General features: G+C 43.3%; 1 protein-coding gene across 1 annotated transcript; it reads right to left on the bottom strand.

Annotated features, from left to right (window-relative positions):
• Window positions 1–4,542: 4,542 nt before the first annotated feature.
• On the bottom strand, window positions 4,543–26,211 carry LOC147636723 (uncharacterized). The gene is made up of 8 exons (XM_086800205.1): window positions 23,524–26,211; window positions 6,602–6,676; window positions 6,428–6,499; window positions 6,257–6,337; window positions 5,655–5,752; window positions 5,405–5,530; window positions 5,202–5,250; window positions 4,543–5,115 (listed from the first exon to the last, which is right to left on the bottom strand). The coding sequence occupies exons 1-8, from the start codon at window positions 26,089–26,091 to the stop codon at window positions 4,942–4,944; spliced, it is 3,243 nt and encodes a 1,080-aa protein (XP_086656331.1). The 5' UTR covers window positions 26,092–26,211; the 3' UTR covers window positions 4,543–4,941.
• Between the last annotated feature and the right edge of the window lie 329 nt (window positions 26,212–26,540).

Below are 26,540 nucleotides of genomic sequence, written 5' to 3'. Positions count from 1 at the left end.
TGGTACTGGCGTGTTACTTTGTGAGATAAAATTTTGGCGCAATCTTAATGGCTTCCTCATAGTAGTACTCACTATTGATTTCTACCTCACGCACCATTTCACCCTCATCCGACGGCTCCTCAATCAACACTTGGTTAATTTTATCCTATGGTGGTTGTTGTGGCAGTAGAACAGGTGGCAGAAGAGGCGACGCGTCCTGTACCGAAACATCCCTCTTGGTAAATAGGAAGGGTTCGTCTGACCTGCAGTCGCCACAGTGATATGCACACTAGTGGTGCTGGCAAGGCCAGTGGTGCTCTGGGTACTGGAAATTGTGCTATGGTTTGGAATCTCGGATACCTGCACATGGAAGTGTCATGGTTCCCTAATTTCATGCAATGAGCATAATAGAGTAATGGCCTTACTCTTAATTGAGGGCATTCAGTAGTGGTGTGATTCATTTTGCACATAGAACACCATACCAAATCTCTTCGAGGAGGCTAGAGATGAGCATGTCCATGACCTGATGCTTCTCTTCCATCCTTAACCTTCAATTTATCCAGTATGGCATACTGAGTTCGTCCATAGTCATGTTCCCAACTTGCTTGCTCCGAGTTCTTGTGTCTTGGTGACTCAAGGCTCCGCGAAGTTGTTGCTCTCTCAAGCTGCCTTGACATCTTCAAGTTGTTGCAAATTCAAGCATATTATCTTCATATTCGATTGCCAACTTATAGCATGCATCCAGGGTAGCTGTTCGGGCTAATACTAGATAATCATACATTTTGTGATCTCGGACTCCGCAGGCAGCAGGGCAATAACTGATCATCATTTGGCCTCTCCTGTAGTTACATCTTGAATTCAAGTGCTTGAGCCGGGATACATAGTCTCGCATAGACTCATTCTCTTTCTGCTTAATATTATGCATTTGTGCCACAGGGCTCCATCTGTCACCACTTCGGGCAAAGCTTGGGGCACGAACACATTCTTGAGCCGAGTGAAATTGATTTTATCTTCTAGCTTTAGGGTTTAAAACCATTGATGAGCCTTTCCTTTTAGGGTTAGTGAGAAGGCATGAATCATGGTTACATCACTTCCTGGCCCACAGGTTTCACATGTGGACTTAAAGATCTCAACATGTTGGATCAGGTCCCCATCCCCTGAGAACTTTTGTATGAGCTTTGAAATGATGTGTGGCTTAATTTGGGATGGTCTGGATTCTAGAGTAGTGCCTAGTTCCCTAAACATTCCTCGGTCCATTTCCACCACAACCATATTCAGCAAATCTGTCCTTGTGGGACCACATTAAGATCTACATTTGGATCCACCATTGGTCTTTGAGGAGCTACTCCCCCCCCTAAACTAGACCTTGTCCTCTTCCTACATTGGCTCTTCTAGGCATTTCAGGTCTATGGGTAGGTCCGACCACCTCATTATGACTTGGCTCATCATTAACAGCTTCGCCTGTCTTTGTAGAAGTATCATCCAATGGTATTATTCTAAAGCTCTATCAAAAAATATTTGAACAATTTGAGCAAATCCTTGTATCTACAAAATATATAATTTCACTATTAAAAACATATTGAATATCCATCACTAATATATGATTTTGCTATTGAAAATATCAAATATCTATCACTAATAACCCTTGAAGATATTATATATATTGATATGCTTATCAGTATAACTACTTACGACTAAAATTATCCCTTCTCATACACCCCCCTTAAAGAGAATAAGGTACCATTTGCATTTTCTTTCCACTTTGACTTTCCCACTGACAATAAGACCAGCAAATGAGCACAGCCCCACAGAGGTACCGCCACCATCACATGTAATGCAAATTATAAAGATATGATCAAAATAGGTAATCCCAATCTCGATGTAGATAACACCTTTCAATCCCACGACAAGGATCTTTCCAGAGGCCTACAATGCAATGCCACATAAGATACCATTGATCGTGGTACTCCTTGACCAAAAGAAAGAAGACAAATAAATACTTTGCTTTGACATGAACATGGGTCTTAAGGAAGAGCAGATAATCTAGTAATATAATCATCTTTGATGTTTGTGAGGATATATGCATGTAACCTTCGAAGACATGATAAATATAGCATTGTGGTCCCCACACCCATGCTTCAATGTACCCTCTACAAGCTTTAATCTCATTGCAATCGTTATAAAATTTAAGCTTGATAACAAGGCCTTTGGGCCATAATAGAGTTCCAAAGGATAGGGTGGAGGAAATATTAACCCATTTTAGGGTTAACAAAAGCGCTCTCTACCACATACAATAGTTAGAAATAAGTGTCATAAAAAGGCACTATAAAAGTTATATTTATTATGAGAAAAGCTAGTCATAACTAAGCTTAAATAGTTGGTTCTTTAAGTTTTGGGTGCCCAAATGTAATTAAGGGCCAGATGTATATAAGAGATTTTGAAAATAAAAAATCTTTCTCTTGAAGGACCTTTTTGAGGCCAAGACGTAGGATATCCACTTCATCATCCTTGTCAAGGTCGTTGAGGAGAAAGATGAAAGTGGAGTTCCATAAGAAGAACTTTACCCCAACTTTGCTTTTTCCATGAATGGTGGACTCCTCTTCAATAATCTACTTGAAGTGTCTAGCCTTGTGCATTTCTTGAAATCTCTCAAGCTTTTTCTTAGAGGCTTAATCATTTGAGTTAATGTGCACAAGGAGCACCCACTAGTCAATCTCACTAGGAGGGTGTGTAGGGCTTGTAGTATTCATGCATGTATTACAATGTTTTGTGACTTGTAGGTCAAGATACATTTCATGACCATCTTGAGCTATTGCCACCACACCCCATTCCTTTGTTTGCTTAAAATCTACGAAATTTAAAACAACTCTTTGCCTTATTCTGTAGGCTTCTAGAGATTGGTTGCATAAAAGCCCAAGCATTCTTCTTAAAACCAAGGAACCTACCCTTTCAATGGAAATCTAAAACACCTCTTTGCCTTACTCTATCAAGGCCTCTAGAGGTTGTTTGCAAAACCCAATCACTCTTCTTGAACCTCTCTCCAATTTACTCTATGAGGGCCTCTAGACGTTATTTGCAAAACCCAAGCAGTCTTCTTTGCCTTACTCTATGAAGGCCTCTAGATGTTGATTGCAAACCCAAGCACTCTTCTTGAAACTCTCCCCAATTCACTCCCCATTTCCATCCTCAGTATTGTGTAAGAAAAACTTTGTAATATAGCATTTAATCCTCCTAGTTGAGCTACTTGAGGCCTTGGCAATGTAACTAGCTTTTCTAACAATAGAGTAACCAGCTTTTCTAACAGCTTGAGGCTCAAAGGATTGAAATGTAAACTATTTGGAACCATGCCAAGAAAAACACAACACTTTCTCACCTCATTGCTCCAATTGGCTAGACCATAAGTCCTTTGCCCATCACAAGGCCATCAAACCCGCCCACTTAGAAGAAAATGCAGCCTGCCTTCTTTGTAGCAACCCATGCACAGTTGCAAGTGATTCTCTTTTGCATGAGAAAACTCAACCTCCCGACACATGAAGAAGCTCGCCACCATACTGAGCCCTTTCTTCTACTACGCAACAAAAAAAAAAAAAACTTGTGCCTCAAATGACTCTCGTGAGTGATATGTATATGCAAGGACCTCTCTCTCCCACACACACACTCTCTCTCTCTCTCTCTCTCTCTCTCTCTCTCACACACACACACACACACAAAAACACATTCACTTACTGCCACACACAGTTCAGGTTGAAATCCTGATGACAATAATACCCACTATAATTTCAAACGGTTACTCTTCCTCTCATGCACGTGTGCACACACACTCTCACACCCACTCCCACATACTCAAATCGACAAAATTGAGATGTTACCACTATAATTCGAAACCTTTACTTTTTTCGCAACAAATACCTAGCAGATTTTCCACTCTACGTTGCACACAAAATCTCTCACAATATTTGCACATTAAAACACACTTATCATATAGATGATAGACCTCATGGGGTTACACTTAACTTTACTAACCTTGTAATCTCTATAAAGCAAAAGTCCTCTGATTAAACCATGACATACTATTGACTCCGTTGTATTAATTTTGCTCAAACTTTCTATAAAGAGCTTTGCTAGCATTGGTATTTAGCAAACTTGCCTTATGGTAAAAAGGCCACTGCAACCTTCATGGATGTGCCACCACTGACTTGCAGTCAGCCATGCCAAATACCTTCAGAAACCTACATACTTTCATGTGTAAACCTCTATTGACACCTGATTTCACTTTCCCCATACAATTCTTTTATTTTGCATGAGCTTTTTCCCCATGCACAACACATAATTGTATAAGGAAAGTTAAGAAGCTTGTACAAAAAGCATTTTGAGAATGTATTTCACCCAGCTGGAGGAATTACTACATCTCCAAAGATTGTACATTCCAATTTGGATTTTTTATAAATACCCAATTTTCTTTTGTAACAATTTATGCTTGTGGTTATCACACACGCAGGTGCACGCACGCGCGCGCACACACACACACAAGTTCATTATCACACCAAAAAGGACTCTCTTGGCTGACCATAACTGCATGTTTAAACCTCAGTAGTTCAGCATGCCTGAGGAAATTCCCAAAAGCTGAACCTTGAACAATGCAACTTACCGTCCCAAAATGAAATTCCTGCTTCATTCAAGACCGAATGCATTTCCTAAAAAAACAATGCAGAAAATTGTCGAACTGCAACCGAGTGAATTCCTATGAGTTCCTGCAACAGCTCTATCAAAGCAATACTCCTCTCAGCAGATTGCATTTCCTTAAATACCAAATGCAGAAAATTGTCGCAACTGCAACCCAGTAAATCTCTACAAAAGCTCACAGCAATAATCCTCTCAAGAGTGGAGAGGTACAGAGTTGATATAATTTGGCAAAGAGCTTGGTTTTGCCTCTTTTCCTTGAGAGCAGAATACGGTATCCACCTATATCGAAGGGTTTATCACATCCCCTAAGTGCAGCCAATTGAGATTGGCAATACCTAGATCTTGGAAATCAAGGCTGGCGTCACTAGCTGCCATGCCAAAAATCTGCCGCTCTTGTTCTGATAGACCTTCTCGAAAGCTCCTTGCCATTTCTTCAGCATTTTGGAATACTTGCTGCCACAATCAAACAAAAGCATATGTGAGCTGAGCAAAAACGCTATGACAAGCCAGGTTAACAAATACGATTTGAGACACATCACCTCTTTATCCCGGAAAATCAGACCCCTGTCACTTTCCAAGTCCGCAATGCTGCAATTTTTTAAAGATAAAAATATGAATTGAAAGTTAATGCCTCTCCAAAAAAAAACCCAAAAAAGAATCCCGCAAAGCTAATATAGCTGCTGTTGCTGGTTTGTGAATTTGGGGTGGGTGTGTGTGTGTGTCCTCAGAATGACCTGCTTACCTAAATGAGACTTGGCCTGGATTTCGGCCTTTTATCAACATAGCTCTAGCCTTGTCGCCTTCTGTGAAAATACTTGTCACTGAACTCACATACTCTTTTGAAATATTTGAAATATGCACAAAACCTCTGCATCAGTAAAACAAAATTGCCTGTATTAGATTCGAGCCCTAGATTACAACTCAACATATTTGCTGTAAAAACATGAGACCAGTATGACCACTGGCAGCACTTAACACGGCTCTCAGAATACCTGATCCTTGTATCGTCAACTTCTACTTGCATGCCATAAGGATAGATCCTTGTGACAGTAACATCATGCACCGTCCCAAGCTGGAGGTTCTTGCTCATCTGTTAGAACAAACAAGTAGTGATCACGCCTTGTGAAGGTCTCCCAGCATATAATTTCTCATCTATTGAACAAACAAGAAATAGTGTTCGTCTTGCAGCAAAACAGCTGCAAGAGGAGCACTGTATGCCACAAAGCCTTATAACCAACCAGGCAGCGCCCCAAAAAAAAAAACCTTGCCCCCTGATCCCTTTTCCACTTTCCCCATCTGAGAACCCTTTTGAATAAAGGTGAAACTCCCTTCAGGGCACAAAGAGTGAGTGCCGAGTGGCTCCACAAAATCCATTAAAGTCCAATTTGAACAAAGAAAGCATAGGAGGGTAAGCTCTTAAAAAGACCCCGCTGGCTGCTGATAGGACCGAATTGTGTTTGAGCAGCAACATGACATGGAACGCTTAGACCCAGTCCTCCCCCAACCCCCACAGCCCCCCCCCCCCCCGAGGGCCCCTTCCTCTGGCTGCCACAGACAGCAAGAACAACAGAGCATTTGAACAAATGAAGCATACCCAGGGTTTAACTTCACTTAAGATACAATTCGACGCCTGTTTATCAGCCTGAATTATTGCTACCGAAAGTGTTCTGCCAACCTGAAAAAAAAACAAAAAGGTAATATTAAAGCTAATCACTCAAACTCAAACTCACTAGCATGGCGCCACAATAGAAGTGATTTGACACACATAATCCTTCAGCACAGAGGTGCTCTCCGGCCTCCGAAGAAGCTCGGACCTTGGTATAAAAGCACGCACGCCCTGCAAAACAGTTGCAGCAATCAGCACACATGCACACCCTGCAAACAAAAATGCTAGAACTGCAGCTATTAGCAAACTCACAACATCAAGAACAAAGATTACCTCCAGATAGCCCAGGAGCCCCCCTTCATTCCATTGCACAATTTCAAGTTGGATTATCTCGCCCAACCGCATCAGCTGTGGTAGGACAGGAAAGCGTCACATTAGCATCACAACAACAATTTTATGATGAGGATGCACGCCTTGACTCTGGGTAGGCAAACACTCAAGACTCATATCTACCCATAATTACCACAACAAGATGTCAGAAAGAAGTTTTGCCGAGAAGCAGAGATGAAGTATACCCCAATCCTGCATAGTTCTGGGAAATGCCCGAAAAAGAAGGTTCCAACGAACTGGGCAGTTTCGTTCGTTCACTGGCCGAGGCACACGTTTCAAGTAATTCAGCTGTCTCCATCTTTTGAAGCAGTTCATTTTGGCCATTTTCAGCAGTTTCGTCCTTACCGTTTTGGCTATTTCTCAGACACCTACCCTTATAAATCTCCCCATTCAGGCCCAAATGAAGCTACTTTCTTATCTCCTTTCTCCTACTCTCCCTTCCTCTCCTATCACGCCTTTTCCTGTTCCTCTTCCTTAGACCTCTCCCTTGCTTGCATCTCCCTTGCTGACATGTGATTTCCCCGTTTTCGCTCCCTCAAAAATATCATTCCTGCTATTTCCCATAATTATGCTTTTAAGAGATCCAACTCAATTCAGTCATTATACTCCTTACTGCTTGATAAGGAAAAATACCAAAAGATTGTTGGACTCTTGCTGGAAAATTGAGGGTCTTGTTCCAGATTGTACAAAGAAAGAGTTTACAGAAGCACATGAAAAATATAAATACAGTTGGCTAAACCTACATAAAGCCGACGAAATGAAAGGGAGCTACTAATAAAGACCAAAACCATGCTTGTAACCCAAGGGCACGAGTTCAAATCCCAAAACACCAGTAGTTAAATTCACTATACCTAGGGGATAACATGACATGCTTCCTTGTATCAAAATCTCAGAACAATCAAATATTTCTCAATACATAAGTATAATCAAGCATCCTCATCCCGGGTAAGTACTTGGCAAAGAAAGTCCCTATCAGGCCAAATTGTGTCCTATCCAAAACACCTCTGATAGAATGTCTAGCACGAGCTGCAATTCCCGAATCCTCATCCCAGGTAGTACTCCCCGAAGAATGTCCTATCAAGCCAAAATGTGTCCTATCCAGAACACCTCTAATAGAATGTCTAGCATGAGCTGCAATTCCTTGTATTCCAACTAGGAAGACCAAGCTAAGCCTAGATACATGCTTTAAGTTCCAAGGAATAGGCTAATAGCCATACAAAACATAAAACTAATTGTTACCAGTCATATGCTTAGTACATCATACACAAATTTCGACCATAGGGATTTACATCTCCCAATCCAATGGTCCCTTGGAGACATATGCATACAACATCTCTATCAAGGCTTGATTCATCTTCGTCTGCCCACCGACAAACCGAGGATAGGAACTGATACTACGTCAACCACAGACTGCATGGAATATCCAACTACTCTAAGATCCTATCACTCACTACGCCAAAGGTAAAATCGTGCTACAAAAAGCATTGCGCTCTACTATACTTGGGAAGATCTGGAATAACCCCACAACACTTTACCCCCCAGTCTTGGGCATAAGCTTCATGGAAGGCTAGTACAAATGCCTCAATGAAGGTAAGTAAAACATTGGTTACTCAAGTACATCTGTGGACCCAAAGAATGTCCCTATAGATACCCTTTCCAAAACAACACCCAACACACAAATAGTATCATCTGGGAAGAAGGTGTCACCATTTGACCACTCAATTGGTCCACTTGTGCTTTCTCATCATGTGTATACATTGGATTGACATCCGTGGTTGTTATGCAGGGAATTGATGCCACTCGTGTGATACTCAAGATTGATGCCACTCATCTGATATTGCAGATTTGGCTTTCCGTTGGAACTTGTGCCTGTGTGTACTTACTTGGAAATGCCTAGAGGATTGGTGTTCCATTGGGTCTAGTACCTCATGTACTTGCTTGGAACACATCTATTTTGGTATAGTCTCATGAACGGAGATTGTCCATACCAATGTTACATTGCATAGCATCTTTATGTGCTTGCCTACAAATTGAATTTAAATACTAATTTCATGCTTCCTTGACCAATGTGTAGTTCCGGGTAAGGGGACGCCCGCCCGTGAACCGTGCATGTGAAATTGTTTATTGACATGGTTATGTGGCATGTGAAAAGTGGTAAGTATTGGTCAAAACCGAGACTTAGAAACTAGCATTAATTTATAAGTGAGTGTGTACACACTTAAGTTTTGGGCAACCAATGTTGGGGTAAAGGCGTTATGCCCACCCTTATAGTGTGTACAAGCCCATAAGTTATAGTACATAGTACACTTAGTACTTTTAATGTACTAAGTGCACTATGTGTACTAGTGCAATATACATGTGTGATAGGGGAGTCACACACTCATGCTTTTCATGAGTTGACTTATCCCCACAACTCTCTCTCTCTCTCTCTCCCTTGCTTCTCTGTGTATGTCTCCCATGAATGATCTCTAAACCCTAATTGCTGTTTTCTCCCCGTCAACTGGTATCAGAGCCTTGGTCACCGATTCCCCTCCCTCTCATCAAGAATTGTTTGCCCTTTTGCTGGTTCTCATTCTGTTCTGGTCGTATTGATGCTGGTCGCCTGCTGAATTTATGCTAGTTCGCCTGCTGTATCTTTTCTGGTCTCTGCCCAGCCAGTAGGCGTGGGCTGGCTCCACTGCTGCCCAGCTATCAGCGTGGGCTGCCCCAGCTGCCCAGCAGCCAAGCGAAGACTGACGAAGAGGATAGACTGCCCAGCAGCGGAAGCGTGTGAGCAAAGCGCATTAGCGCTGGGCGTATAGGCGCTAGGCGAGTGTAGCGAAGGCAGCACCACAGGCGGGCGTCAGCAGTAGGCGGAGACAGCGAATACGTCAGCGAGCACTAAGCGAAGGCGGCGTTGGCTACTATAGCGCTACACGGTAGGCAGCAGGCGCTAGGCGAAACAAGAGAAGGCTGCGACTCCTACGAAACAACAACGTGCTCTTGGAGGTGACTGCACCGTGATTCAACGTTCTTCCCCATCCACGTGAGCCACCTGTGTTGGAGCTTAAGGACACAAAAGGCTTGGAAGAAGAAAAGGTAGCTCATTTGCTGGCAGAATTGCAAGCTCTCGCAGAGGAGCTCACTTTCAATCCAATGTTGGTGGCCATTTGTGAGCACTGTCTTGGCAGGCAGTGAAGCAGCATCAATATCTTTCTGCAGCAGCACCAAATTCAACAACCCGCCTGCAAATCAGAGTAAATCAAAAAAAATACAAGGTATTCTGCTTCAATTTTTTTTTGGGATTTGCAATTGAGCAAGTACAGTAATCAATTGAGCAGATACAGGTGCCCAATTGCTCAATTTTTTGAGCAAAATTGGCAAAATTGGGTGACATTGGTCACAATCAGGATCAATTTGCAGGAAATTGGATGTCGAAATTTGGGGCTTTTGATGTAATTGTGCAATTAAGCACTCATACATGCTGTATGATGTAAAAAAATTGCACATTTGGGCAAAATTGCAGCAAATTGCAGCAAATTGCAGTGCAAATCAAGGGGCTTTTGTGCCGATTTGGTTGATTTGCATGCAGGCAATCGCATTTGATGCTGTGGATAATGTGCTGATGCCTTACAAGCACTCAATGTGCCTGTAAATCAAGGGGCTTTCATGTATTTGATGTATATGTGGCCAGGGGGAAGCATCGTGAACACTCTGGATGCCTTCATGTGCGCCAATGTACCATGCATGATCAGAAATTGATCTCAAATCAAGGGGCTTTTCAAGTTTGTATGCTTGTTGAGCTTGGCAAAGCAGCAGGCGAGACTTTTATGCCTTGAATCCTCAAAAATCAGCTTGCAGTCAAGGGGCTTTTGCCCAATTTCTGTTCGGGACTGTTTTATGCAGTGTTCGTGACTGTAAAAAATCTGATTTTCACTCATTTGGACAGCCAGGAGAGCATTTATTGCTATTGTACCTGCTGGTACAGATTTGGCACAGCTTTGTGCATGTTTGGGCATGGCTGTACATTGTTTTGAGTGATCAAAAGGTTCAAATTCAGCTGCTGAAATTGCCGGTACAGGTTTGGTACATCATTTGTAAGCACTTAGTACTGCTGTACAGTACTTTGGAGAGGCAAAAGAGCACATTTAAGGTGCTGTCCAAAATCTGCAGCAACCAGATTTTGGTGTTTTCATCACAAAAAGTGGGAGAAAAGTTGCATTCTTGCTTCCGCAGTGGAAGATAACACTTGGGAGAACATTTGTAAGCACTTTGTGTGCTTTGGGTGCAGTGTTTGCACATCTTGGGTGCAGTGTTTGCACATTTGCAGGGAGTCAGGCATTACAGGTTGTATTTTGCTATGGCAACCACAGGTGAGAGCTCTTCATTGCTTCACATCAAGAAGCTTGAAGGCTCGCAGAATTATGATATTTGGCAAACCCAGTGCTACAATGTGTTGCTCCAGAAAAAGCAGCACAAGCCTATCAAAGAAAGGGGTGTTATGCCCGCTTCTCTTACTGCTGAAGAGTGGGAAGATATGGATGAGCTGGCAAGATCTACTATCATGTTGTCTGTGTCAGACTCATTACTTTTCAGCATTCGTGAAGAGAAGACAGCTTGGGGAATGTGGCAGAGATTGCAGGACTTGTATGCCCAACAAAGTGCCTCAAGCAAAGTGTATTGGTTGAAGAAACTCATAGGTCTTCAGATGAAGGAAGGGGCTTCTATGACAGCCCATCTCAATGAGTTTAATGGTATTGTCAGCCAGGTTATCAATCAAAAGTTGGCAATGGACGATGAGTTCAAAGCCACTTTTTTGTTATGCACTTTGCCAGAGAGTTGGGACACATTCAGGACAGCCACTAGCAATTCGCATGCTATGCTGTCATATGCAGATGTTGAGGGTGCTCTTCTTCAAGAAGAGATGAACAGGAAAAACAACTCTGTTGGCAAGTCTAATGCAATGAATGCACGTGGGAGATCCCAGCAAAGGGGGAAAAGCCAAGAAAGGGGAAGGAGCAAGTCTCGCTCCAAAAAGGATTTGGAATGCCATTATTGTGGCAAGAAGGGACACATTAAAAAGCAATGCTACAAATGGAAAAATGATCAAAAAGAAAAGGGAAAAGGCAAAGACAAAGACAAGGATGAAGCCAAAGATGTAAAGCCGAAGGGCAAAAGTGGAGTCAAGATTGAAGAAATCAATGTGTCACATGCAGGTGGCAGTGAGGATGAGGTCCTCTTTACGTCTTCACTTGATGCCCATTCACTTCTTACAGGTGGTCATGGTATGCACTCATGGATCATTGATTCAGGTGCCTCCTTTCATGTCACAGGTTGCAGAGACTTGTTTGTCAGGTACACTGCTGGCAATGAAGGAGTGGTTTATTTGGGTGATAACCATGCATGCAAGATACTTGGCAGAGGTGATGTGAGACTTGTGTTTTCAGATGGCTCACAGCTTATGCTCCATGATGTCAGGCATGTGCCTGAGATCAAGAAGAATCTGCTTTCTACTGGACAGCTTGATGATGCTGATTATGTTACCACATTTGGTAGTGGAAAGTGGAAGATTAGTAAGGGCTCACTGGTTGTTGCCAGAGGCTCTAAGGTGGACACTCTTTACTTTATGCATGCAGGTGTTTGTCACCATGCTAATGTAAATGCAACCGAGCTGCCGGAAATCTCTATGTGGCATAGCCGGTTGGGACACATGAGTGTCAAGGGAATGGAGCAATTGTCTCGTTTGGGTTACTTGCCTTCTCTAAAGTTTTCAAGTTTTCAGTTTTGTGAGCATTGTATATATGGTAGGCAACTACAGTGCCCCCACAAGAAAGCTCTTGGACAGAAAGATGCTCAGTTAGAGCTTGTGCATACAGATGTATGTGAGATGCCTCAGCTTTCTTTGGGAGGGGCAAAATACTTTGTGTCTTTTATAGATGATGCCACACGCAAGGTGTGGGTTTATCCTCTTCGTTTGAAGAGTGATACATTCTCAGTGTTTGAGAAGTTTGTTGCTCTTGTTGAGAATCAAACTGGCAAAACACTGAAGGCTTTGCGTTCCGACAATGGTGGAGAGTATACGTCCAAACAGTTTCAGGACTTTTGTGATGCTAAAGGCATCAAGAGGGAGCTCTCTACTCCTTATGATCCTCCACAAAACGGGACAGCAGAGAGGATGAACAGGACCATACAGGAGAAGGTCCGTTCTATGTTGTCACATGCTGCATTACCTCATGGTTTTTGGGCTGAAGCTGTTATGACAGCCGTTCACCTTATAAACAGGTCACCTAACACGAGGCTTGGTGGGAAAGTGCCAGAAGAAGTATGGACAGGGAAGCCTCCGTCATACAAGCACTTGAGAGTGTTTGGTTGCGTTGCGTACGTGCACATACGCAGGGAAATGCGCACCAAACTTGATCCTAAGTCTCATAAATGCATATTCCTAGGATATGGTGACAGAGGTGAAATGGGGTATAGACTTTGGGATCCCATGAATAGAAAGATCATACGCAGCAATGATGTCATTTTTGATGAAACATGCATGTATAAGGAGCCTGCAAGGCAACAGGAGCCTGGCAGAGTCATCTTTGATGACGATGGACATCATGGACAACAACAAAGGGCTGTAAATCAGCCATTACAGCAGGAAAACCAGCCCTTAAATGGTGCTGAAAATGGTCCAAATGGACAGCCAGATATGGCAGAAGATATCCCTATGGATATACCACAGTTAGAGGAGATACCGGGCATGATTTTTCAGCCTTATGGCATGGAACAGGAGCCACCAATGGGTGATATGCAGGCTGGACAGCAACCTGCAAATGATGGTCATTGGGTACGGAGGTCCACTAGACCCTCCAGAGTCCCTGACAGGTTTGTTCCAGGGGTTGACTATTTGATGCTAACTGACTGTGGGGAGCCCTCATGTTATAAAGAGGCTTTACAGAGGGCAGACAAAGCTCTATGGGAGCGTGCCATGAAGTCAGAGATGGATTCTCTGCACAAAAATGGAACTTGGAAGTTGGTGCCTTTGCCTGCAGGCAAGAAGGTTTTGCCATGCAAGTGGGTATACAGGCTCAAAGTTGCATCAGATGCTAAGCCAAGATACAAAGCCAGGTTAGTGGCTAAGGGCTTCAAGCAGGAATATGGTGTGGACTTTGAGGAGATCTTCTCTCCAGTGGTCAAAATGACCACACTTAGAGCTGTGTTGGCTTTGGTTGCGCATGATGATCTGGACTTGATTCAGATGGATGTGAAGACTGCTTTTCTTCACGGTGATCTCCATGAGGAGATATATATGCAGCAGCCAGAGGGTTATGCAGAGAGTGGAAAGGAGAAGCTTGTATGCAAGCTGAAAAAGAGTCTTTATGGGCTCAAACAGGCACCAAGAGAATGGTATCATAAATTTGATACATTCATGAAATCACAGAAATTCAGGAGAAGTGACATAGATCACTGCTTGTACACCAAGAAAGCTTTGGATGGCAGTCTATTGATTCTCATTTTGTATGTTGATGATATGTTGATTGCCGGGAAATCTCGTAAAGAGATTGATGCTTTGAAGAAGAGGCTGCATGAAACCTTTGATATGAAGGATTTGGGTGATGCAAATCACATCTTGGGTATGCGGATACTTCGGGACAGAAATCAGCATGTGTTGTATTTGTCTCAGAAGGAATACATTGGCAAAGTCTTGCAGAGGTTCAATATGGACGGGGGGAAGAAAGCTAGTACTCCTTTGCCTCCATATGTGAAACTCAGTGCTATGGACAGCCCACAGTCAGATAGAGACAGGGCTGATATGGCCAAGATTCCGTATGCTTCAGCTTGTGGCAGTCTCATGTATGCCATGGTTGCTACTAGGCCGGACATTGCATTTGCAGTGGGAGTGGTTTCTAGATACATGGCCAACCCTGGCAAGAAGCATTGGGAAGCAGTGAAAGGTGTCATGAGATACCTGAAGGGCACACAGGATTTGTGCATTTGCTTTGGCAAACAGGATGCATTAGTGCATGGTTACACGGATTCGGATTATGCCGGTCATCCAGATAACCGGAAGTCTACTACCGGTTATGTATTTACATTCACAGGAGGTGCTGTGTCATGGATATCCAGGATGCAGAAGTGCACTGCCTTGTCTACTACAGAGGCCGAGTATATTGCAGCCACAGAGGCTTGCAAGGAGGCATTATGGCTATCTCGGTTAGTGGTTGATTTGGGCTATACAGGGGATATTCCATTGTTGCATTGTGACAGTCAGAGTGCCATTCAGTTGGCAAAGAACCCTGTTTTTCATGCAAAGACGAAGCATGTGGATGTGAAGTATCACTTCATCAGAGAGGTGATAGAGAACAAGCAAATTCAGCTTGTTAAGATTCATACGGATGACAACCCGGCTGATCTGTTGACGAAGAGTTTGCCTCCGGAGCGGTTTGCTCATTGCAGACACTTGATGGGCATTGGATGAGGCCATTTTCAGCCTTGATATGGCCTTGTATATTATCATGTACATGCTGATTTTTTCTTTTCCTTTACTTAAGGGCACTTTGCCTTTAAGTGGGAGGTTGTTGGGGTAAAGGCGTTATGCCCACCCTTATAGTGTGTACAAGCCCATAAGTTATAGTACATAGTACACTTAGTACTTTTAATGTACTAAGTGCACTATGTGTACTAGTGCAATATACATGTGTGATAGGGGAGTCACACACTCATGCTTTTCATGAGTTGACTTATCCCCACAACTCTCTCTCTCTCTCTCTCCCTTGCTTCTCTGTGTATGTCTCCCATGAATGATCTCTAAACCCTAATTGCTGTTTTCTCCCCGTCAACCAAAACTCACTTATGAATTATGACCAACCTTGTGTTTGCACACCGTAATGTTTCGAGGCAGACAAAGCTCAATATCCATACCTTATCCCCTTTGTTCAAAGAGAGCACCCGGCCATGTGTTAGTCCTAGCCTAGACCCCATCTAGCTTTCTGTCTCTGTCTAACACCGAGGGTGGACATCTCTCTTCTTCCTCTCTCTAGAAGTTGGCGTCTCCCTTCATGAGGCTCTATGGCTGTGTTTTCTGCACTCTCTCTTTCCCCACACCATATCCAAGCTTGCTAGAGTTTTTGTCATGTGCACATGACATACTCCCCTTTCTCTAAGAGCTCACTCCTAAGCTCACTAAAAAGCCAGGATAATCTCTCTGAAGAGTAGTCAATGTCTCCCATGTAGCGTCCTCCTTAACACATCCTTCCACTTGATCTTGTATTCCGTGATAAGCGTATTACGCAATCTTCTTTCACGAAATCCAAGAATCTTTTCACGTTCGTGTGGAACAAATGTCATGTCCTCGACATCTATGATTTCTTGAGGAGTAACCAACTGGTCTGTTCCACCTAGTACTTCCTTAAGTCTACTGACATGAAATACAAGATGGACTTTCACATGAGAAGGCAAATCCAATTCATATGCGACTGAACCATTCTGTCGTGTAATACGAAATGGTCCACAGTATCTAGGGGATAATTTCGGAGATCGACCTATCCGTAAAGTCTCGGAATCTTGCAGAACTCACAAATACACCATCGTTCCTTCAGAGAACTCTCTAGGTGAATGATGTCTATTAGAATAAAATCTGTCTCGGTCTTGAGCACTTCTAATAGATTCCTCCGCAACTTGTAACATTTCTTGCATATCTTGCAAAAAATTACTGCTGCATCATGCTGAAGTCCTGAGAATCCTACTGTAACACGTGATCTAGGTTGAAAACCATACATAAGCATGAAAGAACTAAAACCTGTACTCGTATGCTTAGTACTGTTATAAGCAAATTCTATCATAGGAAGATAATCCTCCCATGAACTCTCTCTTTTGGATACATGTGCCCGAAGCATATCCTCCAAAATCTGGTTCACTCTTTCAATCTGGCCATCAAATTGAGGATGATCTAAGGAACTCAAATTCAAAGTTGTTTCCAACTTCACAAAAACAAGTTTCCAAAAATACTCGTAAACTTAGAGTCCCAATCACTGACTATGTCCTGCGGTAACCCGTACAGTCTAAACAATTGCTCGATAAACTACCGTGCTAATTGCGTAGCTATTATAGTCTTTCGGGTCGGTAAAAATCTAGCCATTTTTGTCAAGCGATCTACCACAACCCAAATAGAATCGTGGCCTTGATGTGTTCTTGGCAATCCGGTAATAAAATCCATGGAAATACTTTCCCATTTATTACCTGGGATTTGCAAAGGATGCAACAGCCTAGCCTGTCTAAAGCGTTCAGCTTTATTTACCTGACAAATTTGACACTTGAGATCATAATCTTCTACATACCCTTTCTTCTTTGGCCAATAAAAAGTGTGTTTCACTAATGATAGCGTCCTGTGTATCCCAAGGTGTCCAGCAAAAGAGGCGTCGTGACACTTCTTAAGAATCTTGGACCTAATGTCCGGGATCTGTGGTACACAAATTTTGTCATTACGGAATAGTAAACCATTCCGAATCATCCACTAGCCTCCTGCAGCCTGAATAGTAAACTGTTCAATCATTGAGTCTTGGTCAATCAATGAGCTCCCCGTCCTGGATCTTCTACCAAAATGGACCAAAATAACTATCAAACCTGCAAAGCCCTCTCAATGACTGAAATAAGTCAGTAGAAATCTCGGTGAATGACAAAGTATTCACCTTTCTAATTCGACTAAGTGCATCTGCAACACTATTCATGGACCCTTTTCGATAACGGATCTCAAAATCAAAATCTTGCATTAACTCAGTCCAACGAGCTTTCCTTCCTCTCAAATTATCCGCATCACATACATACTTGATTGACTCATGATCAGTCAATACCACAAACTTGGAGCCATATAAATAATGTCTCCAAACCTTGAGAGCATAAATCACAACATAAAGCTCCTTCTCAAGGATTGGCCAACAAGATTGAGTGTCGTCTAGCTTTTTACTTTCAAAAGCAACTGGTCTACCATCTTGAAATAGAGCAGCCCCGATGGCATAGTCACTGGCATCAGTTTCAAGAACATAAGGCCGACTAGGATCAGGTAATGCTAAGATAGGTGCTTCCTTGACTTTATCTTTCAAAAGTCTGAAGCCATATCCAAATCGTTATTCCAAGTGATAGATTGATTTGACTTACGTCCACGACCTTTCAATAAGTCCGTCATCGGTAGTGTGAGTTGAGAGTACTCTCGCACAGATCTCCGAAGAAAAACAACAAAACTGAGAAAAGAACGAAGTTGTTTCACTGTTCGCGGTATAGGCCAATCCAGAACCTTCTAAACTCGGTCATAGTCAATGCTCAATCCATCTCTAGTGATCTTGTGTCCCAAGTAAATGATTTCTGTCATAAAGAACTCACATTTACTTAATTTAGTATATAGTCGATTCTGTCTTAAAATAGATAAGACAATCGTGAGGTGTCTAACATGATCCTCAAGAGTACGACTATATATCAAAATATCATCCAGGAATACCACCATAAATTTTCCCAAATGTTCACGAAAAAGATCGTTCATCATTTGCTGGAAAGTGACTGGAGCATTGGTTAACCCAAAAGGTAATACGAGAAACTCGTAATGGCCATACCTAGTCCGAAAGGCGGTTCTTTCGACATGCCTTTCATAAATACGTATCTGGTGATAGCCAGTACGTAAATCTATCTTCGTGAAATATTTTGCTAATGATAACCGATCAATCAGGTCATCTGATCTAGGGAGAGAATAACGGTTCTTAATTATCAGCTTGTTCAATCGCTTGTAATCTATACACATTCTCTAGGTGTTGTCCTTCTTCTTCCTAAGCAACACAGGTGTACTCCAAGGTGATTTACTTGGACGGATCTGGCCCATCCTCAAATAATCTTCGAGTTGTTTAGCCAACTCATCTTCCTCAGCTTAGCTCATCCTGTAAGGTGGAATACTGACAGGATGGGCACCACGGATTAAGTCAATACGATGATCTACTGCCCTTTCAGGTGGTAAACCCGATGGCAGTTCCTTAGAAAATACATCTTGAAACGAATTAAGTATCTTTTGTAATTCTTTGCTTTCAAACGCACTTAATTCATTTACATCCATGAAAGGGATGAGAAAGGAAGAAAGTGGAATCAATACACAATGGAAAGCGGTATACAAAGAAGAATCTATTATATTTCCAAAATCAACTGTATTTACAAGAGGTCCCTGAGAGAGATGAATACAATCACCTAAAATACTATACGAGATGTCCCTATGCTGAAAAGAAAAATTATGACTACACCAATCTATCTGGACTTGAAGAGTCTTAAACCACTCAATCCCTAATAACAAGTCTACATTTTCTAGGTACATAACATAGCATTCCAGAGTATCTTTCTAGTCCTGAATCTGGATTGGAAGAATCTCCACCTTTCGATTCCATACTTGCCTTCTCGCAGGTAGGCATACCTCATAGGTATGATCGCTGGGTGTCGTATCAAGACTCAATTTCTGCACAAGTTTGTAGTTAACAAAGTTGTGTGAGCTGCCAGGATCTAGAAGAATGTGAATTTTATGGCCATTCACTTCTCCATAAACTCGGGGAAGATCATGCAAGCCAAATACTTTAGAGTTAAACAGACAAACAGAACATGCACTAGGGCGAGAAAGTACAGTAACTGACGTACCTGTCAAAGACAACTGGTTAGCTGCCTTTGGCTTGGGTCCTGCGTTGGTCTTTGCACCCTTTTGCTTTGGGCGCTTGTTACGCATGTGTTCTTTTTCTTCGCAGATAAAATAACGTCCTTCCTTCTTGAGCTTTAAAGCCCTAAGGAGTCGTTTCTTTTTCGCTGGTGTCGAACTTGAATTCTTCGAAGGTTGGTCCGAAGACTTTCCTTCAGTCGTGTTAACCATAGGTGTGGAGAACTTTCTTTTATGCTTGTTCCCCTGCACGAGAATGGGTTTAGACTTGGAAGAGACCATTGTATCATCATAGATACGAGTTGAATGAATGGCTTCGTCCAATGTTCTGCATTTGTTATTTTTAACCTGTAAACGGTAGTCTGGTAAACCAGTTACGAAGAACCCCAAAAGAGTAGTGGGATCCATCTTTATAGCTTTCATCTGCAAGTCCCTAAACTAATGGAGGTAGACCTCATAATAGATTCTTCTTTGTATACCCCTTTCCATTGTGTATTGATTCCACTTTCTATATTTCTCATACCTTCCATGGATGTCAATGAATTAAGTGTGTCGGGGATTGATGCCACTCATGTGATACTGTGGACTTGGCTTTCCGTTGGACCTTGTGCCTCTGTGTACATGCCTGGTGGATTGGTGTTTCATTGGGTCTAGTACTTTGTGTACTTGCCTAGAGCACGTCTATTTTGGTATAGTCTCATGAACAGGGATTGTCCATACCAATGCTGCATTGCATAGCATCTTTATGTGCTTGCTTGCAATTGAAATTGCATGCTGTTTTCATGCTTGCTTGACCAATGTGTAGTTCCGGGTAAGGGGACGCCCGTCCGCAAACCGTGAGTATGAAACTGTCTGCTAACATGGTTATGTGGCATGTGACAGGTGATAAGTGTTGATCATAAACCTAGCCTTAGGAGCTAGCACTAATTTATAAGCGAGCGTATACACACTTCATTAAGTTTTGGGCGACCAAACCTCACTTATAAATCATGACCAACCCGATGTTCACACACTAATGTCTCGAGGTGGACATAACCCAATGTCCACCGCCCAGACCTTATCCTCCTTGTACAAAGGGAGTAACCAGCCATGTGTCCACTCTAGCTTGCTCCACATAGCACCTGCCTACCACCTACACTGGACAACCCACCACCTCACTCTTCCTCCTCTCTCTAGAGATGGGCGCCTCCTTCATGAGGCCTGTTGAGCTGCATTTTCTGCACTTTCTCCTTCCAAGAGTGTTTCCGGATGCTAATCACTCTCCTACACACTCCCAATGACTGAAATTCAGCAAAACATCTCTCTTTATTACTGTAATTTCTGGTCTTTTTGCTGAAAACCCTAATTTCAGCCCTCCTTTCTCAAGTTAAACCATAGGGGAAGCTTGCCCAAGGTTCCCTTCATCCTCTTGAAGACTTTTGTCGCGAAGAAATACGACAAATCGAAGACCTCAACACTCCAAGGTCTTCTTTTGCGAAGACTTCCATTGTCATCGACTCTACTTGCATTTGGTAAGCTTCTATGCTAATATATGGAAGCAAGTAGCAAGAGGAAGGAACCGGATTACAAGATCACATACCCTGTGTAGTGTTCTCTTGTCCTACGTGCTCTCTTGCAGATTGTTGCTACCATGTGTTGGTGGAACAATAGAAAGCAGATGGTAGGAAACATGGGAACTTGAGAGGGTAGTGTGGATTGCAAGTCTACATCGATAACCACTTGGTTGCAATAATGTATTCATATGCATTGGTATGGAAATTTGGTCAGAAAAGCCCACGACACTATGTACTTGATTCTCCCAAGATCAATATACTTTATTTGAGGAAGGGGTCGGCCATTCCGGCTCATTGTGTGTCTCTTGTCAATTCAGCAAATTACTTCTTTTATTTGAGCAAGTGTCCATCAAATCTTAGTGTATTTAAGTGTATTGATTAGCATTGTGTTCAAACAAGTTACACCAACTGGGTATGCGCGTGACATTCCCCTCTGCTGAACTGTTGCTAGGTGGTACACCTGACAACCCGTGGACTAAGGTCAACTGTAGGAGTTGAATCCTTTGAGCCAAAGACTTCTCCATTGCGAGAACTCCATGGCAAATGCTAATAAATCTGCTTAGAAAAAACTGAATCACCACTGACCTATCTATGGAATCCTTTCACTCACCATCTCCGTCGGTCATGGAACTCTGAGCCTCCCGAGGCAATGTTGGAGCCACTTCTCTCTTCTTATTCTGTCTTCTTATGTGGAAGAAAATGTCATGTGCATGTTTGCCCATGGACATATCCTGATGCTAGTCTAGAGGGAGTAGCCAGAAAAAGATGATAAGAACCAGGAATTGGAGCATAAAGTGCAGATGTGGTAGTATGGGAGTAGGAGAAGGACATGAAGAGGATGTTGTCGGCTGCATGAAGGAGTCTGTTGGCTAAACCAGAGGAGAGTCAACTGTACAAGAGGAAGGCGACTGCAAGCACATCAGGACATGGAAATTATGACCAGTTGGCCAGCACTCCAAGGGGTCCAAGGGCCCATAAAAGGCACATGTGCTCATTGATAGTGTCATTCACTCCCCCTTTGGGTGTGGGTCTAGACTAGGATTAGAGCAGGTATTTCACTACCTTTTCAAGGTAGCCTATGGCTGTAGATGTAGGGTACCTTTTTGTATCATATGAATATACTGAATTTTAGGGCTGAAAGAAGACTCCTAGAGCTTCCGCATGTTACAGAAAACCCCCTGCTGATGCCAGTTGAAGCCCCAAACTCCATTTGCTCCTTTGATGATGGATGTCATTCTTCCCCACAAAACTCATGGGTAAATCATGTATGACTTGTAGATGCAAGATACTTAGACTGACTATCTTTACTGGATTGCTAGGATGACTTCTATATGGATGCAAGCCATGTGCTACCCTATATGCTATGCAAGAATGCAAATGAATGGGTTACTGATGCATGCCTAAGGGGAAAACCCTAAGGATGGCCTAGAAATGGAATTAACCGAGCGGAAGCAACTGTCATGATGCTTTATTGAATGACTTATGGAATGAACATGAACTAAGGCTAGCTACCTTGTAACACTCTGATACCAATGTGACATGGGAGCAATTGATCGTAGTAAAACAACCTTAGGCTTAACTAAACTTCACTTAGAAACACTTAAGAGAAAGAGATTGGTTTCAATGCAAATGCAATGCAACTATTGAATTTGATGCTTCACAGACCTCTCTCAAACGGGCTGAGTTATGGTGTTCTATTTGTGCTGATCCTTGGGTTGCAAATGCTTTTCTCACTGGAGACTTCAACAATTCTCCGGATTACGAGGATAACTCCTCACCATTCTCACATGCTGTGTGCTGAGCGTGATGAATGGAATAGGATGCTTGCGGTTTTGCATGCTTCTGATTTGTGGCGTCAACTTATGTAAACCACTCCTGGGTTCACTTTTCGGCATAACGCTCTTACGCATTATTGGGCAAGACTTTACACATGCTTCTTTTGCTGACTTGGTCCATTCGGCTATCCAGCCTCTTCTATTACAAATGCATGATGACATAGACATTGCTTGGTGTAATTTTCTCTCTCGAATGCAATTGCTTACTCGTGATTATGGAAAATTCTATATGGGTGCTTTGTGCGAGCGTGTTGCAGAGGCCAAAAGACTTGTCCAGTCTTATATTGAGCTTAACCAATACCGCCCGTTGACTTTTGATGAGAATGTCTTGCTAATGGATGCTGAAAGCTGCCTCAAACAAAATGATACTCGCAAGCTCGCCAAATGGCAAGTTCGTGCCCGCCAAAAGCCATTGCTTGACAAGGGTTGCTCATCAAAAGCTTTTTTCAAAGGCCTGCATGTTTCTTGGCAGAAAAAGTAATAGCTCAAGATGGGGTTAAATGTCTTCATCTCCATGACGATGATAAGGCACAGCTGGTTAATGTGGTGGCCTTCTGAACGTGTCACAAGCCACTTACCTCCTCCAGGATCAAAAACCACTCCCCTAGTATCCCTATTGTGCACAAATACACCACTAATCAAAGATCAGTCTGCAAAGCAATGCAAGTATGGTTTAGGTGTGTCTCCTGTGTTCCCCTCTACTCTCTTTTCAGGAAGGAGGGTAGAACTCTGTGGGAAGCGTACACGCATTAATGGCAATAAATACTTCAACCTAGACTCCCAGCATCCCTTCTATTGATACACAGTACAAACAAAGCACTTACTAGAAGCACAAACCTGCTCAATGCGATGCCATGCAAGTCTTCGAGCTGGTAATCTGCATGAAAGAATAGCTCTGCCATCTGTGATGGCTCTGCCCTGGACTTCAGCCATGACAACAGTACCTATGTCAACCATTTCATCGCGATAAGAACCATCATTAGCAGCTTTGTCTTCAACAAGTAAACTTTTCCCATGGGGTGCAACAAACCCTTCAAGTGTCTGACTGCTGCCATCAGTTGACGGAAGTTTAAAAAAGATGTTGTCTACAATCTGAGGAAATGGTTGGAAGTCCCTCAACGACATCAGTGCAGGCAGCTTGGCTCCAACTTCTAGATCCAATTCCTGATCATTAGCAAAAGTAACTGCACCTAAGATGATATCCCCCTCCCTTGGCTCATAGAACTGTGACTTCAGAACAGCTTCCACAGAGTCATCCGGAGCATTTGTGACTGTGGCGGGACCGGTAAGAGTTGGGCTTCCCGGCTCGGCAGACGTCACTCCATTCACCTGGCCAACATGCGGCTTAGATGTCTCACTAGTCCATGCATTCTGCGGCATGGTTTCTCCACTTCCAGAAAACAATTGCGTACTGTCTGTTATCCCTTCAGCAGGCCTAGTTTGTGGGTACAAAGGTCGGCCATCGTCCCTCTTTACATCCACAGGTCCGGATTGAGGAAACGAGGGCCTGCTGCTGTCCATGATTTCTTCCAGGGGCATGGATTGAGAAAACAAAGGCCTGCTGCTGTCCGTAGTTTCTTCCGCTGGCCTGGTTTGTGCAAATGAAGTCCTGCTGTCACTGGTTGATTCAATTGGCCTGGTTTGGGGGAGCAATGAATTACTGCTCCTACTGGTCTCTTCTGAAGATCTAGCTTGAGAGGAAATGGACTGACTGCTGTCCTTTGTTTCTTCCACAGACCTTGTCTGGGGAACCAATGGCCTAGTTTCTTCCACACGCCTACTTTGGGGAATCAATGGCCTGACATCCCTTGTTTCTTCCAAAGGTCTACTTTGAGAGACCAACGTCCTGCTGTCTCTAAAATCTTCAAATGGCCTCCTGCTGTCTCTAATTTCCTCAACTGGCCTGCTTTGAGGAAATGCCGGCCCACTGCTGTCCCGAGTTTCGTCCATAGGCTTGGACTGAGGAATCAAAGGCTGGCTACTTTCCCTGACTTCTTCATCATGTCTTGTTTGCGGGGAGAAAGACCTAGAGTTGTCCCTGATCTCCTGTGCAGACCTGGTTTGAGGGAACAAAGACCCTCTAGTGTCCCTGGTGTCTTCGAATGACCTTGTTGAGGGAGACAAAGGCCTGCTGCCCATGGTTTCTTCAGTTGCCCTTGACTGAGGAGATAAAGACCTGTTGCTGTCCCTTGGTTCTTCAGTGACCCTGGGTTGAGTGGAAAAGGGCCTGCTGCTGTCTTTGTTTTCTTCTGGGCTCCTAGTTTGAGGTGAAGATAGCACACTGCTGCCCTTTGGCAGTTCTCCCATCCTAGTTTGGGGAGACAAAGGCCTGAAACTATCCCTCACCTCATCTGTGGTCCTGGTTGTGGGGCGCAAGGGACCCTGAGAGCCTTCCACTGTCCTGGTTTGAGGAAACAAAGGCCTTCCACTGCTGGACATCTGTTCTGCGGTGCTGGTCTGAGAGAAGGGAGGGTTTCGCTCCTTTGATTCTTCCTCGCTTCTAGTCTGTTGGGAGAAAACATTCTGCTCCTTGCTCACTTCAGAGGGCCCGCTTTGAGGAAAAGATGGGGTTACATCGACAGGCCTATTTTGAGGAATGAGAGGCCTGCTGCTGGCATCAGTGGTTTGCTGCACATTGCTGCTCTGAGCTAACAAAGGCCTGGTCTCGGGGAGCAAAGGCTTTTCTTCAGCAGTTGGCTGTGTGGTGGTGGCTGACTGTTCCGATTGGGGGAACAAGGGTCTGTTATCGGAAAAAAGAGGCCTATTTTGTCTAGCAGATGGCACAGGTCTGCTCTGAGAAAAAAGAGGCTTTTTAGGGTTTTTCTCAGCGTTAGCCTCCTCTTCGGCCCTCTTGGCATTGAGAGAGTCCAGAAACATGAGGAAGCTACTGGTCGGCTTCTCCTGTTTAGGGATGTAGTCTTCACCAACGACCTCACCATAGTAATCTTCAAAGGGGCCACCAAAGGGGATGCGAGGGGGGGGAGGGGGTTCAAAGCCTTCCATGGAGTTGGAGGCGTAGATTTCGAAGTCAAGGTCGGAAGGACCGGGGCCATTGGAGACGCTGCCATTGGAGTGCAGGGCGGTGCTCTCCTTTGGGACGAGCTGTGTCTCTAAAATGAGCGGAGGGTCGCTTACCTCTGTGCCGGCGTCCGCAACAGCGTCGACGCGCCCGGGATAGTTCCCATGCGGCACCACCATCACAGTAGAGCTAGTAGAAGAAGCTGCGAGCTTTCGAGGGGAAGAGAAAACGGCCCTGAGTCTCCAGTCCCTCATGCACCGCAAAGATGATAGATGTATTGCGTTCTGTCTGCGCAGCCTGAAACAAACAATCCTGTCTTGGGGGGAAGGCGATGGATAGAGCAGATGTGAGGTGCAAAGTGGACGCAGCATGTAGTAGGACGCCATGTCCACACACCTAGGAGAAGAACCCTCCACGCAGGGAAGGGGGGGTTGAGAGGAGAGGAGGTCTTCACTCTCGTGATGGATTAGCCTACGAGTGGCGTTACACCCAGGTGTGAGAAGAGTATTAATTAAAATCAGGTTATTTTGTGAGGGTCTCCTAATATATTTGTTTTCAATTAATTAAGGGTAAATAAAGTCCAAGGTTTCAAATAACACCTAAGATTTTATTGCTAAGGTTTATATGTAATTACTTTAAAATGTCTAGCACTTGGAATTATTAAAATTAAAACAAGTTTTAGAATTAAAGTTTAAAATAGTTTTAACAAAGTAGAAAATAAATAAATCTATAATTGAAGATTAAAAGAAACAGTTTCTGAGATCAAGATGGGCTTACACCAAAGCCCAAAAAGCGAGGTTCAATGACAGAATATGCATTTCGAGACATTTTACAT

The sequence above is a fragment of the Cibotium barometz genome, chromosome 7 (assembly GCF_041138505.1).
Source record: "Cibotium barometz isolate CiBa-2024 chromosome 7, ASM4113850v1, whole genome shotgun sequence".
NCBI lineage: Eukaryota > Viridiplantae > Streptophyta > Polypodiopsida > Cyatheales > Cibotiaceae > Cibotium > Cibotium barometz.
This window is presented reverse-complemented; position numbering and strand designations above follow the sequence as displayed.